Source organism: Eucalyptus grandis, chromosome 1 (assembly GCF_016545825.1).
Source record: "Eucalyptus grandis isolate ANBG69807.140 chromosome 1, ASM1654582v1, whole genome shotgun sequence".
Classification (NCBI taxonomy): Eukaryota; Viridiplantae; Streptophyta; class Magnoliopsida; order Myrtales; family Myrtaceae; genus Eucalyptus; species Eucalyptus grandis.
In genome coordinates this window covers 12,463,597-12,475,010 of record NC_052612.1, presented here as the reverse complement: position 1 = coordinate 12,475,010, position 11,414 = coordinate 12,463,597, and the positions used below count along the sequence as shown (strand labels likewise).

General features: G+C 39.7%; 2 protein-coding genes across 2 annotated transcripts; one reads left to right on the top strand and one right to left on the bottom strand.

Annotated features, from left to right (window-relative positions):
* On the bottom strand, window positions 1-2,752 carry LOC104433410 (50S ribosomal protein L17, chloroplastic). The gene is made up of 2 exons (XM_010046150.3): window positions 2,411-2,752; window positions 1-534 (listed from the first exon to the last, which is right to left on the bottom strand). The coding sequence occupies exons 1-2, from the start codon at window positions 2,670-2,672 to the stop codon at window positions 125-127; spliced, it is 672 nt and encodes a 223-aa protein (XP_010044452.2). The 5' UTR covers window positions 2,673-2,752; the 3' UTR covers window positions 1-124.
* A 1,520-nt stretch (window positions 2,753-4,272) lies between these two features.
* LOC104433418 (probable serine/threonine-protein kinase PBL8) lies at window positions 4,273-10,048 on the top strand. The gene is made up of 7 exons (XM_018872278.2): window positions 4,273-4,477; window positions 5,032-5,308; window positions 5,689-6,026; window positions 6,138-6,273; window positions 7,777-7,913; window positions 8,002-8,125; window positions 9,073-10,048. Exons 2-7 carry the CDS (start codon window positions 5,251-5,253, stop codon window positions 9,555-9,557), a joined length of 1,278 nt encoding a protein of 425 aa, XP_018727823.1. The 5' UTR covers window positions 4,273-4,477; window positions 5,032-5,250; the 3' UTR covers window positions 9,558-10,048.
* Window positions 10,049-11,414: the final 1,366 nt, after the last annotated feature.

Below are 11,414 nucleotides of genomic sequence, written 5' to 3'. Positions count from 1 at the left end.
GAGGTAAATAATGAAGCAATAACATTTACTTTCCTCGTAAGTGACAACAATTCTCATGGCCAAAAAATAGGCTACAGTCATTTAGTTAAAAAATGTTCCACAAATTTGCCAGGAGAAAGGTTAACTAGACAAGCTCAATATATGCCATAGGTGCATTGTCCCCTCGCCTTGGCAGAGTTCTAATGATTCTGGTATAGCCACCATTTCTTTCTCCATACCTGTCTGGGACTTCAGCAAATAAAGCATGAACAATCTGCTTTTCATAGATAAAGCCAAGGGCTTGTCTTCTTTTGTGAAGAGATCCATCCTTTGCCAAAGTAATCATCTTGTCCACGTACTTCCTAATGGCACTGGCCCTTGCTCTGGTGGTCTTGATCCGACCATGTTTGAGAAGCTGAGTTGTGAGGCCACGAATTAGTGCACGTCGCTGGTCAGGGGGCCTATTGAGCTTGGGAACCCGCCTGCCATGCCTCATAGCAAAAACTCGAGAGCCGTTGTCAATGAGGGTGAAGTTGTGTTCATAGCTATCGTTATCTGGAAGAAAGCCATTCACAGATAAAATTGCAAAGACGAACATGATAATTTGAACAAACACAACACACAATCTGTGGAAATCAGATGCTACAGCTACTAATTTAACAAAGAATAACTTCAATTTCTGCAGAAGTTTAGAGATGGAAGATGGATCACAAAATTGCAACTCAGATTTAGTGGACCTCAAACTTGAGGATCTATGTAAAGACTGCAAAGCCCATTTTCAGCAAGTTGAGGCTGTTTCAGTGAATTGACTTCAGAAAAGTTTAAAAGGTTCTTCCCCCAGCCATCGAAACAGGTGCCATCATCATACGTCATCAGGAAATTATTGGACAGAATGTCAATGATTGCCTTTTCCTCGCATAAGCAAACTGACATTAGGTACAAGGTTGGATATTCTACCCTACTCAACCTTCATTCTTTACTTCTCATGCATAAAAAAAAAAACTGAGACAAACAAGCCATAAATGCAGAGACAGGTATAAGAGCTAGAACCAGCAACAGGTTCTGCGCAAAAGAATGGACCACCGGAAAAGGGGAAAAAAGAACTTTGCAAATTGCGCCCCTATTGTAGGTGTCAGCTCATATATTTTATCACTAAAACACAGATGAGTAAGAAGCTCTCTCCATTGGAAACATGAAACATAACTCACACAAAGATGCATAGGCCACAAGGGATTGCAGTAGTCCAGGTTATCAGCCAACTGTAAAGGTCAATTAATGAACCAGAGTACCTCTAGTTTCATTTTAACGTAAATATCAGCTTTAAAGACCGGTCAAGGGTTCCTCATCTTTCGTCAGGTTACCTTGTTTCATCTCCTGCGTTTTGCAGTTTGACCATGATCGCACGAATCACACAGCACCTGAGTAAGCACCGAAAGAAGTGTAGAGCCAACCCTTCATGATGGACAGCCATGTCTCTTTCTAATAATCTTAATTCTCACATAGTCCTCATCTCACTATGTATTTCTAAATTCCATTCACCTTTGCAGTTTAATAAGCAGGTGTTTCCCTGTTCTTGATTTTTTGACTAGTGTCAGATAGTTTTCCTTTATGACAAAAACAGATTGGGCACAGTGTTTGTGAGGAAACTGGAGGAGTATCAGCTTATTATGGTCTGCATAAAGAAGAGAAAAGAAAAAGTATTCAACTAATATACTTCAACAACCATACACGTTTCATCTAGAAACACCCAACCAGACGAAGTCCAAGATCCGAGCAATGCCTGATCCAACGACTATTATGGGCACATCAGCCTCAAACCAAACACACTGCTTTCAACACAGGGATTCTATAGCTTACAATCTATTATGACTAAACAGTTGCTTGCTGATCCAGCCAAAGAAAGGGAGGCAGCACCTACTGCCAAACCAATGTCTTCAAATCATTGGATGGAGACCTCTAAGTTCCTCCTCTACGAAGTAGCAGCACGGCAAACAAGTAACCAGTACATGAAATATAATTGTGAGGTCCCCCAGCATTAGAGTTCTCACTATATTCCCTGCTTAATGTGAAGGGCATAACCACTCATTTGATCCAAGACCGCACGAAATGTTCCTAGACTACAGAACCGGCCACTCGAAAATGACAACCAATCACATTCTCACGAAACTTGAAGCATGAAACCCCTAACTAAAACAAAGACACACGAACCACACATAATGCTGCACACATCATGCCCAGCTTCAACTACAGAAGGTCAAATCTACATCTCTATCCCAAGTCCTAGACATCATTCCACCAACTCTGTCAAACCACCACCACAGAAACGATGCCAACAGGCCAATTCACCAAGCACAGAAGAAACCCACAAAAGCAATGACGCCAAAACACGGGGACACTCCCACTAAACCCGAAGGAGGTGAATGAGACGTACCAGACAGTCCGAGGGAGAGAAGGGGATTGAGCGGGGACAGCCCCGCGAACGAGCCCAGCTGCAACCGGGGCCCGCGAGGGAGAGAGAAGGAGGTCCTCTTGGCGACGGAGAAGAACCGGACGGAAGGAGGAGGAGCCTTAGAAGCCGCCGCCGCCGCCGCCGCCGTCCTGGGAAGGGGAGGGAGGGAAGGGAGAGCCGACTTGAGAGACGCCATGCTCCATCGGGCATCGGTAGAACTGCATCCGCAGGCCACCATCGCCATAGCTCGGACACGCTACAGAGCTGGAGAAGCGCTTATCCTAATCCAGAGGATGACAGTGCAGTACTGGAGTCGATAGAAGAAGACCAGAAAACAGAGAGAGAGAGAGGAAAGGAGGGAAGAGAGAGGAATGGGCCATTGCTCCATGTCTACAAATTTGGGCCTTTCTTGTTCTTATCCACTTTGGGCCTTTTTTGTTCTTTTCCACTTTGGGCCTTTTGCTATTGCTCATGAATTTCAAGTTCTCTTCTTCTTCTTTTTGTTCTTTCCTCTTTTAAGCTAATACCACAAAAAAAAAGAAAAAAAAAATCATATCAGTTCATCTGTGCCGTATTTACATCAAACTAATTTTTATTTCATAAAATCTCTTGCCACTTTGACTCAAAAATAATTTTTAAACCAGTACATTTGTGCCACATTTATCTCATATTACAATAAATCAGAGATTTTTGGGGGTAAATATAGTATGAATACATAAGTTTAATGTAATTGTGGCATGAAAATGTCACTTTAAGATTTTTTTTTGATATAAAAATTTGTTTTGAGTAGATATAGAATGGGTGCACTGATTTGATGTTTCTGATGTCAATACATTTTATTTTATTTTAAGGATTTTAGGTCTAAGAATAAGGTTGCTCCTAATTCAAATAACGAAAAAATAAAAGGAAATTTGGGCATTTTCTCTTGACATGGTGGGGGATAAATAAAGTTCTACAAATAATCATCTTTTGAAGCTCTTAAGAGAGTTTGGGTAGAGGAGATATTGAAACCTAAGAGAGGGGAATGTCAAGTAAAAATTAATTTGAACCTATTTTGATGACCAATTGAAATGAGTTCCGGCTTTTGCTCAATACATTGCATATCATGATACTTATAATCAAAGGGCTTTTCACATTGAACACCGCATAGTTCGACAAGATACATATCTACAAAATCAAACTCTTACTAGATGTGCAATGGAAGCATCATCATACCACGAGTTGGGGGTGAGTCGAAATTGAGTTGGTCCCCAAAAGCAATATTGTTTTATGATTATTAAGTTGTAAAATAAGATCTCTGCTCAAACTTAAAATCACGCTCTTACAGATATTGATCAACATTACAATAGTAAACTTACGGCCAACATTTTATATCTCATGTTTTCCTCTTAAATTCGAATAATTGAATTCTCCATTAATTATAAATCCTATTATTTCCATATTTTGATTTCTAATTTAGGACGTCATATCGCTACTTATAATTATCCATAACTGATAAGTAAGTCACGTATGACTAATATTTCAGCGAAAATCACGCAATTTAAGATTAGCAAGCAAGTCGCGCATGACTAATATTTCAGCGAAAATCGCGCAACCTAAGTTTGGCGAAATGAAATGTCAAATTTGATCACGGAATTATCGCCGAATATTGGTTAAGCTTTCAAATCCTCTGACCGTGGTCTTACCCAATGGAATGAGAATGAGACCAACGAGAAATTCCATCTGGAGAAATAAAAATTTAAAAAAGAAAAGAAAAACCAAAACCATTAAATCTTTAAAATATCCATGTCGACACGTGGCTTCCTCCGATTAATCCTTAAAAGAAGTGACTGAACTCCTTACTTTTCACCATCAAACCCTCACTTTCTTGTCACACTCTCTCTCTAAATTCTCTCTCTAAAATCTCTCTCTCCATCATCCACACACAGGCGCAGAGGGAGAGAGGCATGCGATGAGATCATCTTCGTCTCCTTCGCCAGCCACACCTTCGCGTTCAATGCTCGCCATCTCAGCTCAAAACCCACTTCACGGCAGCCGCCATTCATACCCGTCAGTGCTCTTTCTCTCTCTATCTTTCTCTCTCTTGGCTTTGTCTTGAATCTGAGCTGCATTTTCAAGTGTCAAGTCGGAATCTGAAAATGGTTTTGAGTTTTGGGTTTTGGGTGTGAAACCCGTCTGTCGAGTGCTGCGAAGTCCGCAAGATTCGAATTCGTTTTGGGTTGATTTTGATGTTCCTCTCTGGAAAGTGTCATTTGACTATCAAGAGTTTCAAGATCGCATTTTTCTTTTCTCGTTTTGGCGCGGGGCGAGCTGCACGGGTCGCGGGTCCCAGGAGCCATGGTGGGCCGGGACACGCGATCCCCGCCCTGCCCTGCCTTGCCCTGTTGCCATCCCTACTATGAGAGAGAGAGAGAGAGAGAGAGAGAGAGAGAGAGAGAGAAAGAGAGAGAGAGGGGCGACTTTTGGGATCTGGAGATGTGTAGTGGCCATTGTTTAATAGCGATCATGTTCTAAGTATCTTTTGTGTTGGTTGTCTTCTCCCCCGGTGTGTGTTTGCATTGTTTAATGGGTTTCTCTCCTGTTTTTTTTTTTTCAAACTAGAGAAAGTCTTCTTCATCTACTTTGAGAGAGAAAAGAAGAGTATAATATACATACAGTAAAGGGTCAAGAGAAGAGGGGATAAAAGGGAAGAGGAAGGCAATCACTTGGAGCTCTGCAACTAGGAATTCTTCCTTTCCGCTGCTGGTGTTTGTGCTTTTGCTTCATCTGAACAAGAACGCTCAGACCAGGAACGAGAACAAGAACGGCGGTGGGCGAATAAGATGGGCAATTGCGGTACTAGAGAAGAATCCGCCGTTGTGGCTAATGCGCATGCGCAAGGTCAGCTTTTTCGTTTCTCTCGCATTTCTATCTCTAGATCTAGTGCTCTTGTTTCGCCTCTCACATTGTGCTCTTGTAGACACTTTTTACCATTTGCTTAATTTTCCCTTTTGGGTAATGATGAGGATGATGATGATCGTTGGAGCTGAAGTTTTTACTTCGACTTTCTGAATTTGACAATGTTTCTTACATTAATTGGCTATGTTTCTTGCATTAATCGGCTCCTGGTTGTTTCTGATTTTGATGACCCATTATAAACATATTTGGTAATTCTCATTCGTGGGTCAGATTTTAAATGTTGGGCAATTGGGTTCCTTTCTCCTTGGATAATTAGCAGTAAGGGCTTCATTTATCTTACAATTAGTTTGTCCTTTTGGCAGTCCAACAACTTCAAATATTATCTCCATTGCCCGTTAAAAACCCACCAGAGAGAAAGCATAGCCGCTCCACGTCAGATCTGAGTGATTGTTCGACCCCCAGAAACTTTGAGGACTCAAGAAAAAATGCTGTGCTCTACACCCATGTGATTGCGTTCACACTTTATGAACTCGAGACTATTACCAAGAGTTTCCGCTCCGATTACATCCTGGGGGAGGGTGGATTTGGGACTGTGTACAAAGGTTATATTGATGAGAATGTGAGGGTTGGCCTTAAATCTCTTCCGGTTGCTGTTAAGGTTCTCAACAAGGAAGGTCTTCAGGGCCACCGGGAATGGCTTGTATCGTCTTTGTCCCTCACTTACTCCTCACCTCTTCTTCTGTTTAAATCTTTGATTAGCAGTATTTTTGAGTTGCGCCAGCTTGTTTGACTGTTGATGTATGTTTGGCAGACCGAGGTCAACTTTCTTGGACAGCTTAGACATCCAAATCTGGTGAAATTGATTGGTTATTGCTGCGAGGAAGATCACAGACTACTTGTGTATGAGTTTATGTTCCGAGGGAGTCTTGAGAACCACCTATTCCGAAGTGCGTACATGTTTCTTTGTCTCCTGTGTATTTAAGTGTCACGTGTATAGTTTGTGTTAAAATTATGTCTTAGTGGCTAGTATAAATGCTATTTGGCGTGTTTGTTGAAAATGAGCCTCTTTCAAGTGATCATGACCTTTTTTACTTACAATTATTATTTTCTGACATATCTATGACAAGGGGAATTACAATAGGGTCTAAGTGCTTGTTCAGGCCTGTAAAATTGAGATGAAATTTGATATCTTACCTGCACGTTCATCTCATTCATCTTGTGAGTTGGATTTTGCTGGTTGAATGCAGTACCCTCACTCAGTTATGGTATTGAATGCATCTTTAAATGCGACAGCTTAAGCCAAAACTGTCAAACTTCTTTGTTCAAATTCCCTTCTCACTAACAGACATCGCCTCTTCTTCCATATTGGGATAGCAAAAGCTTGCACCTGGCAGTTTATTATTAATTAATATGATCTTCGTAAAAAGTACCCTCATTTATTTCATTGTAACATGTTGCTTTATCTTTAGGATGGTGTTTTCTCATTAGTCCTGTCATTTATTAAAAAAATATATGTGTGGTCAAATCATTGTAGCACATGTTCAGTTTCAATGGCTGCGTTTGGACTTTATTTATCTTTAAGCTGGTGAGCATATGGATGGAGATGTTGAATCTCTTTTTATGGGATTTATTACTCTGGAGTTGCTTTTGTTTCACTTAGGTTAGCATACATGTAGCTCAGTATGTTGTCCATGCTCTGATCGTATATGCCATTTATTGGATACTTTTTTTGCACCAACATAAGTCCCCATTTTCTCCTCAGTCTCAGCTTTCGGGGTTTTACTTTGCTGATCAATGTCTAACAATGGATTTTGTTTAACTAATTATATAGGCTAGTGTTTCCCTTTTTATCTCATCTATGTGCATGAGCTTCCACCATCATGTCACTTGTGATGCAGTCAACTCATTGTCTAAAACAGTTAGTATTGCTGCTAAATTGTGATTTGTCCACTGAAAGTTCTTGCCACTCATGCAATTGATTATGTATGGATCAACAAAGTAGCAACTCAACATTTTGCATCATCCAATCAGGAAAATCTTGATTCAAAATCTTCAAATGAGGTTGCTCTATTTTGGAAGATTGATTCATTTAATCTAAAGTTAATGCGGCACTTAAGATGGCATGTTATTATATCTATGTGCCAACTGCCTCATGACATGACATAGTAGCTTTTCGTTAGCTTTTCCAGTGGATGGTTGACAAAGTCACTAATTTAACTTTCAAAGCTACAAGATCTGATTGAAAAATTCGAAAGAAGAATTTTTTTATTGAAAGAAGTCTAGACAATAAAAGTTTGGTAACTTTACTATCGTCTGCTGCTTTCATTTCTTTGAGAAAATCCACCTAATTGAAACCTTTATACTAATTATGAGCTCATTTGGTGCATTTACAAAAATATATGCTGGTTCTTTGAACTCAATACAATATGGTCTTTTCGTGAGGTATTTAGAAGCAACTGTTCCTTTATCATGGGCTACAAGGATGATGATTGCTCTTGGGGCTGCCAAAGGACTTGCTTTCCTTCACAATGCAGAAAGACCAGTCATCTATCGGGACTTCAAAACCTCAAATATACTTTTGGACTCTGTGAGTTTGCCGCTTACCCTCAACCATCCTCAGAATCCCTTTATTAAAGAACGAGAGCTTTATTTACCTACTTTCCTACGATTGACAGGATTATACAGCAAAGCTTTCAGACTTTGGACTTGCAAAAGCTGGGCCTCAGGGTGATGAGACTCATGTATCAACCCGTGTTATGGGAACGTATGGTTATGCTGCCCCTGAGTATGTAATGACTGGTAGGTGATGAGCTGTTTCGGTGTTTCTTCACTTTACTGTTGAATCATAAACTGCACTTATTTCGGGTATATCCCAGCAGGTTATGAATTAGGAGCAAACTATTTTAAACATTCTTTACGAGTGGGCAATGACGTACACTATATATATTGGTGTGACATGGGCGCCGGTGGTGATATTATATTTTGTCCATTTGCTGGTTAAAATGCAGGAGACTCTTAATTTGCCGCAACAATTATGGTCTTTGTATTCTCATTGTATTTCTAATGGCAAAAGTCTACAGTGACAGTGTGTTTGTTCCTATGGTAATATGGTGATAAAATACCTATAAGAAAACAATAAGATGGTAAATGTCTTATGACATTAAGGATGGATGAGCTAGATAATGCATTGACTTTGATGAAGAGAAATCATGTGAAATGCTGGTGTTCTTGAAGTAAACAAACTATGTTAACCCATCTTTCTTTTCAAAACACACAACACTAGATTTACTCTTTTACTTACTATTTTCATCAGAGGAAAATGAATTGTGGGAAGATTATGTAGAAGTGATAACTAAGCGATGTCATACGTAAGTCATATTTCCTCAATAAAGTTATAAATGCTAGTAGATATTGAAATTTGTTGGTCGGATGCGGAAAGAAGTTTTCACTTTTTTGTGGCATTGTTTTCATAATCTAGAATCTGTGCTGAGGAATATTTAATTTTTATTGCTACCAATTTCTCAATTTATTAGCCACTGCAAGTTTCTGGAAGAGGACTGCAATTGTACAGTCTTGGCAGTCCGAGTTAGGTACAACTTATGACCTGTTGTGATTTCATGATGTGTCAAGAATTGATACTCCTAACCTTTACATTAAAAGACCAAACTTCTGACGATTGTGTTGTTGAAGAGTGCAGCTCAAAAAGTTCTCCATGCTTATGAATGTATTATTTACCTGATGAGCAGGTCACTTAACAGCGCGGAGCGACGTGTACAGCTTTGGAGTTGTTCTATTGGAACTTTTGACTGGGAGGAAGTCCTTTGACAAGACCAGACCAAGCAAGGAGCAGAACTTGGTTGACTGGGCCCGGCCCAAACTGAACGACAAAAGAAAATTGTTGCAAATAATCGATCCAAGATTGGAGAATCAGTATTCAGCAAGAGCGGCTCAAAAGGCATGCAGTTTAGCCTACTATTGTCTGAGCCAGAACCCCAAAGCAAGACCCCTAATGAGCGATGTCGTTGAAACCTTGGAACCTCTACAAGGTAGTAATGATGGTGTAAATGAAATGCCATTGACACTCGGAGTTGGCGGTTCCTTTCCAATGGGTGGAGTTTCTGATTATCGGACCCGTCGCCGGTTCGTAAGCAATGTGGGTCCTGGTGCTAACTGCCGGTCTCCAAACCCTAACTGTTCACCGGGTGGCCCTGCAGCATGTCGAGTGAGATGAGTAACTGCTACTAAATTGTGTATACTCCTTTAGTTGTGCCTCTTCCTCCCCAAGCCTCTTTAGAATGATGAAAAGTCGCTTAACTATAATGGTGGGTGCATTTGCTTCCTCATGCAAGAAGTCAAAAGCTGTCGTGGTGTTCCATAGTTCCAGTCAAGTCCACCCTGGTCTGTGGATTTCGTGGTTGTATTAATCTCAAGGTCTTGTTTCGCTGATACAGTGGTAAATTTCTCATGTGAAAAGGTCTAATCTTTCTGCTTCAGTTTCGGATGGGGTAGTTCTTTATCTCACCTTTAGAGTTTCTTTCCTCCTCTCTTGTTTTTTTTACCTTTGGGGAGGTCAGGGCAGGGTTCCCTGAAAGAGGCTAAAGTTTTATGACTGATGATGCAGTTCCAGTTTGGGAATTGAGAAAATGTGTGTAATGGTTGTGAGTTTTGACAGTTTCAGGGAACTCTTTAATAGTTATTCTCCTATTAACTGTTACAGCTCTAGTGCTGTGTGTATTTTCTTTTGCTTGTCTGGCTGCGAAAGTTGGCATGTTTTTTTGGAACAGTTGCTCATTCTTGCTGTCTGGTTAACATGCAATATGTAGTAGTGCAAGACAGAAGTGCCGATCCGAAAGTAGAGGCCTGCGCTCTCACAATTGCCACGAGCCTGTGCAAAGGCAATGGGCTGTGTGATGCGGATTTCTTGGCAAAAGTGGATGCATTATTGGAAGCGACAGATCAGTTTCTTGAGACCCCTTTAAAAAGAGAAGTATTCTGGGTGTTCTTTAAAGCAAAATGAGGATCTCCTCATAAGAGAGGTAATCTCTTGAGAATGAATCTTTTCTAGCCTCAACTATTTGCACATTAGTTTTGCTTTCTATCCCCACCTTTTGCTAAATTGCTCCCTCTTTCAGTACCAAAAAAAAAAAAATTATAAATTTCTCATCATTTTTTTTTTTGGAAAAAATGAGAAGCTCCTATGGACATTGGGAGTCATTGGGAGTCATCTATAATACACTATCAATCATTTTGTTTTTTTCGTGTGATTATTCCTTATAATTTAATTGAATTAAATATTAGAGTGATTTTGATCTAGTAACTCCATTTTTCTACATTAACTGTTCTTGAATCGATCTCGTGACTTTGAAAAAAGATATAGGGGTTTTGTTTTTTTTTTGGGAATAGGAAGCTCAACTTAGATAGGTAAGTTTGGAATCTATATAGTTATTATGACCAATTGCTACATGTATAGATAATAATTTGTCCTCTTCGCCCTCCTAACGATTCTTGGTCCCCCCCAACAAGCCTACAAGACATAGGCCAATTCCAAGTCCATAAATAATGTTATTAGGTGGTTGAACCTACTAGCCTAATAATAACAAGACGTGTTAAATAAAATGTTTCCAAGTTGATAATTAGGTCGCTATATAAGAGGACTAGCAAACGTGCACATGCGGTCGTGTGTGCAAGAGATAGGCATATGAAAGATAAAAGCAAGAAATTGTTTTATTAAGAAATATTTGAATCGTCGGACCTTGTGTGTACAAGAGATAGGCATTTGAAAGATAAAAGCATGAAATTATCTTATTACGAATATTTGAATTGTCGAGTAATGGAATAGGATGATCGATAGAACTACACAATTCAAGGAAATTGCACGTGTGAAAAGATGAAAATATGTTGTCGTTGTAGATGGTAGAACTACACAATTCAAGGAAATTGCACGTGTGAAAAGATGAAAATATATTGTTGTTGTAAGATGGAAAAGACGAAAATTTCAATATGCAAAAGATAAAGATAGAATTGTGAACTCACACATTTGCCCTTGAATATAATATATGTAATGGGGAAAAAGGATTGAAATCCCTTA

Bases quoted from the DNA above. Each gene is read 5' to 3' on its own strand.
- LOC104433410 (XM_010046150.3), bottom strand. From the start codon at position 2,672: ATGGCGATGGTGGCCTGCGGATGCAGTTCTACCGATGCCCGATGGAGC. The intron at 535-2,410 runs GTACGTCTCATT...GCTTTCTTCCAG, and splicing joins TCTCTCCCTCGGACTGTCTG to ATAACGATAGCTATGAACAC.
- LOC104433418 (XM_018872278.2), top strand. From the start codon at position 5,251: ATGGGCAATTGCGGTACTAGAGAAGAATCCGCCGTTGTGGCTAATGCG. The intron at 6,027-6,137 runs GTATCGTCTTTG...TATGTTTGGCAG, and splicing joins AGGGCCACCGGGAATGGCTT to ACCGAGGTCAACTTTCTTGG. The intron at 7,914-8,001 runs GTGAGTTTGCCG...TACGATTGACAG, and splicing joins CAAATATACTTTTGGACTCT to GATTATACAGCAAAGCTTTC.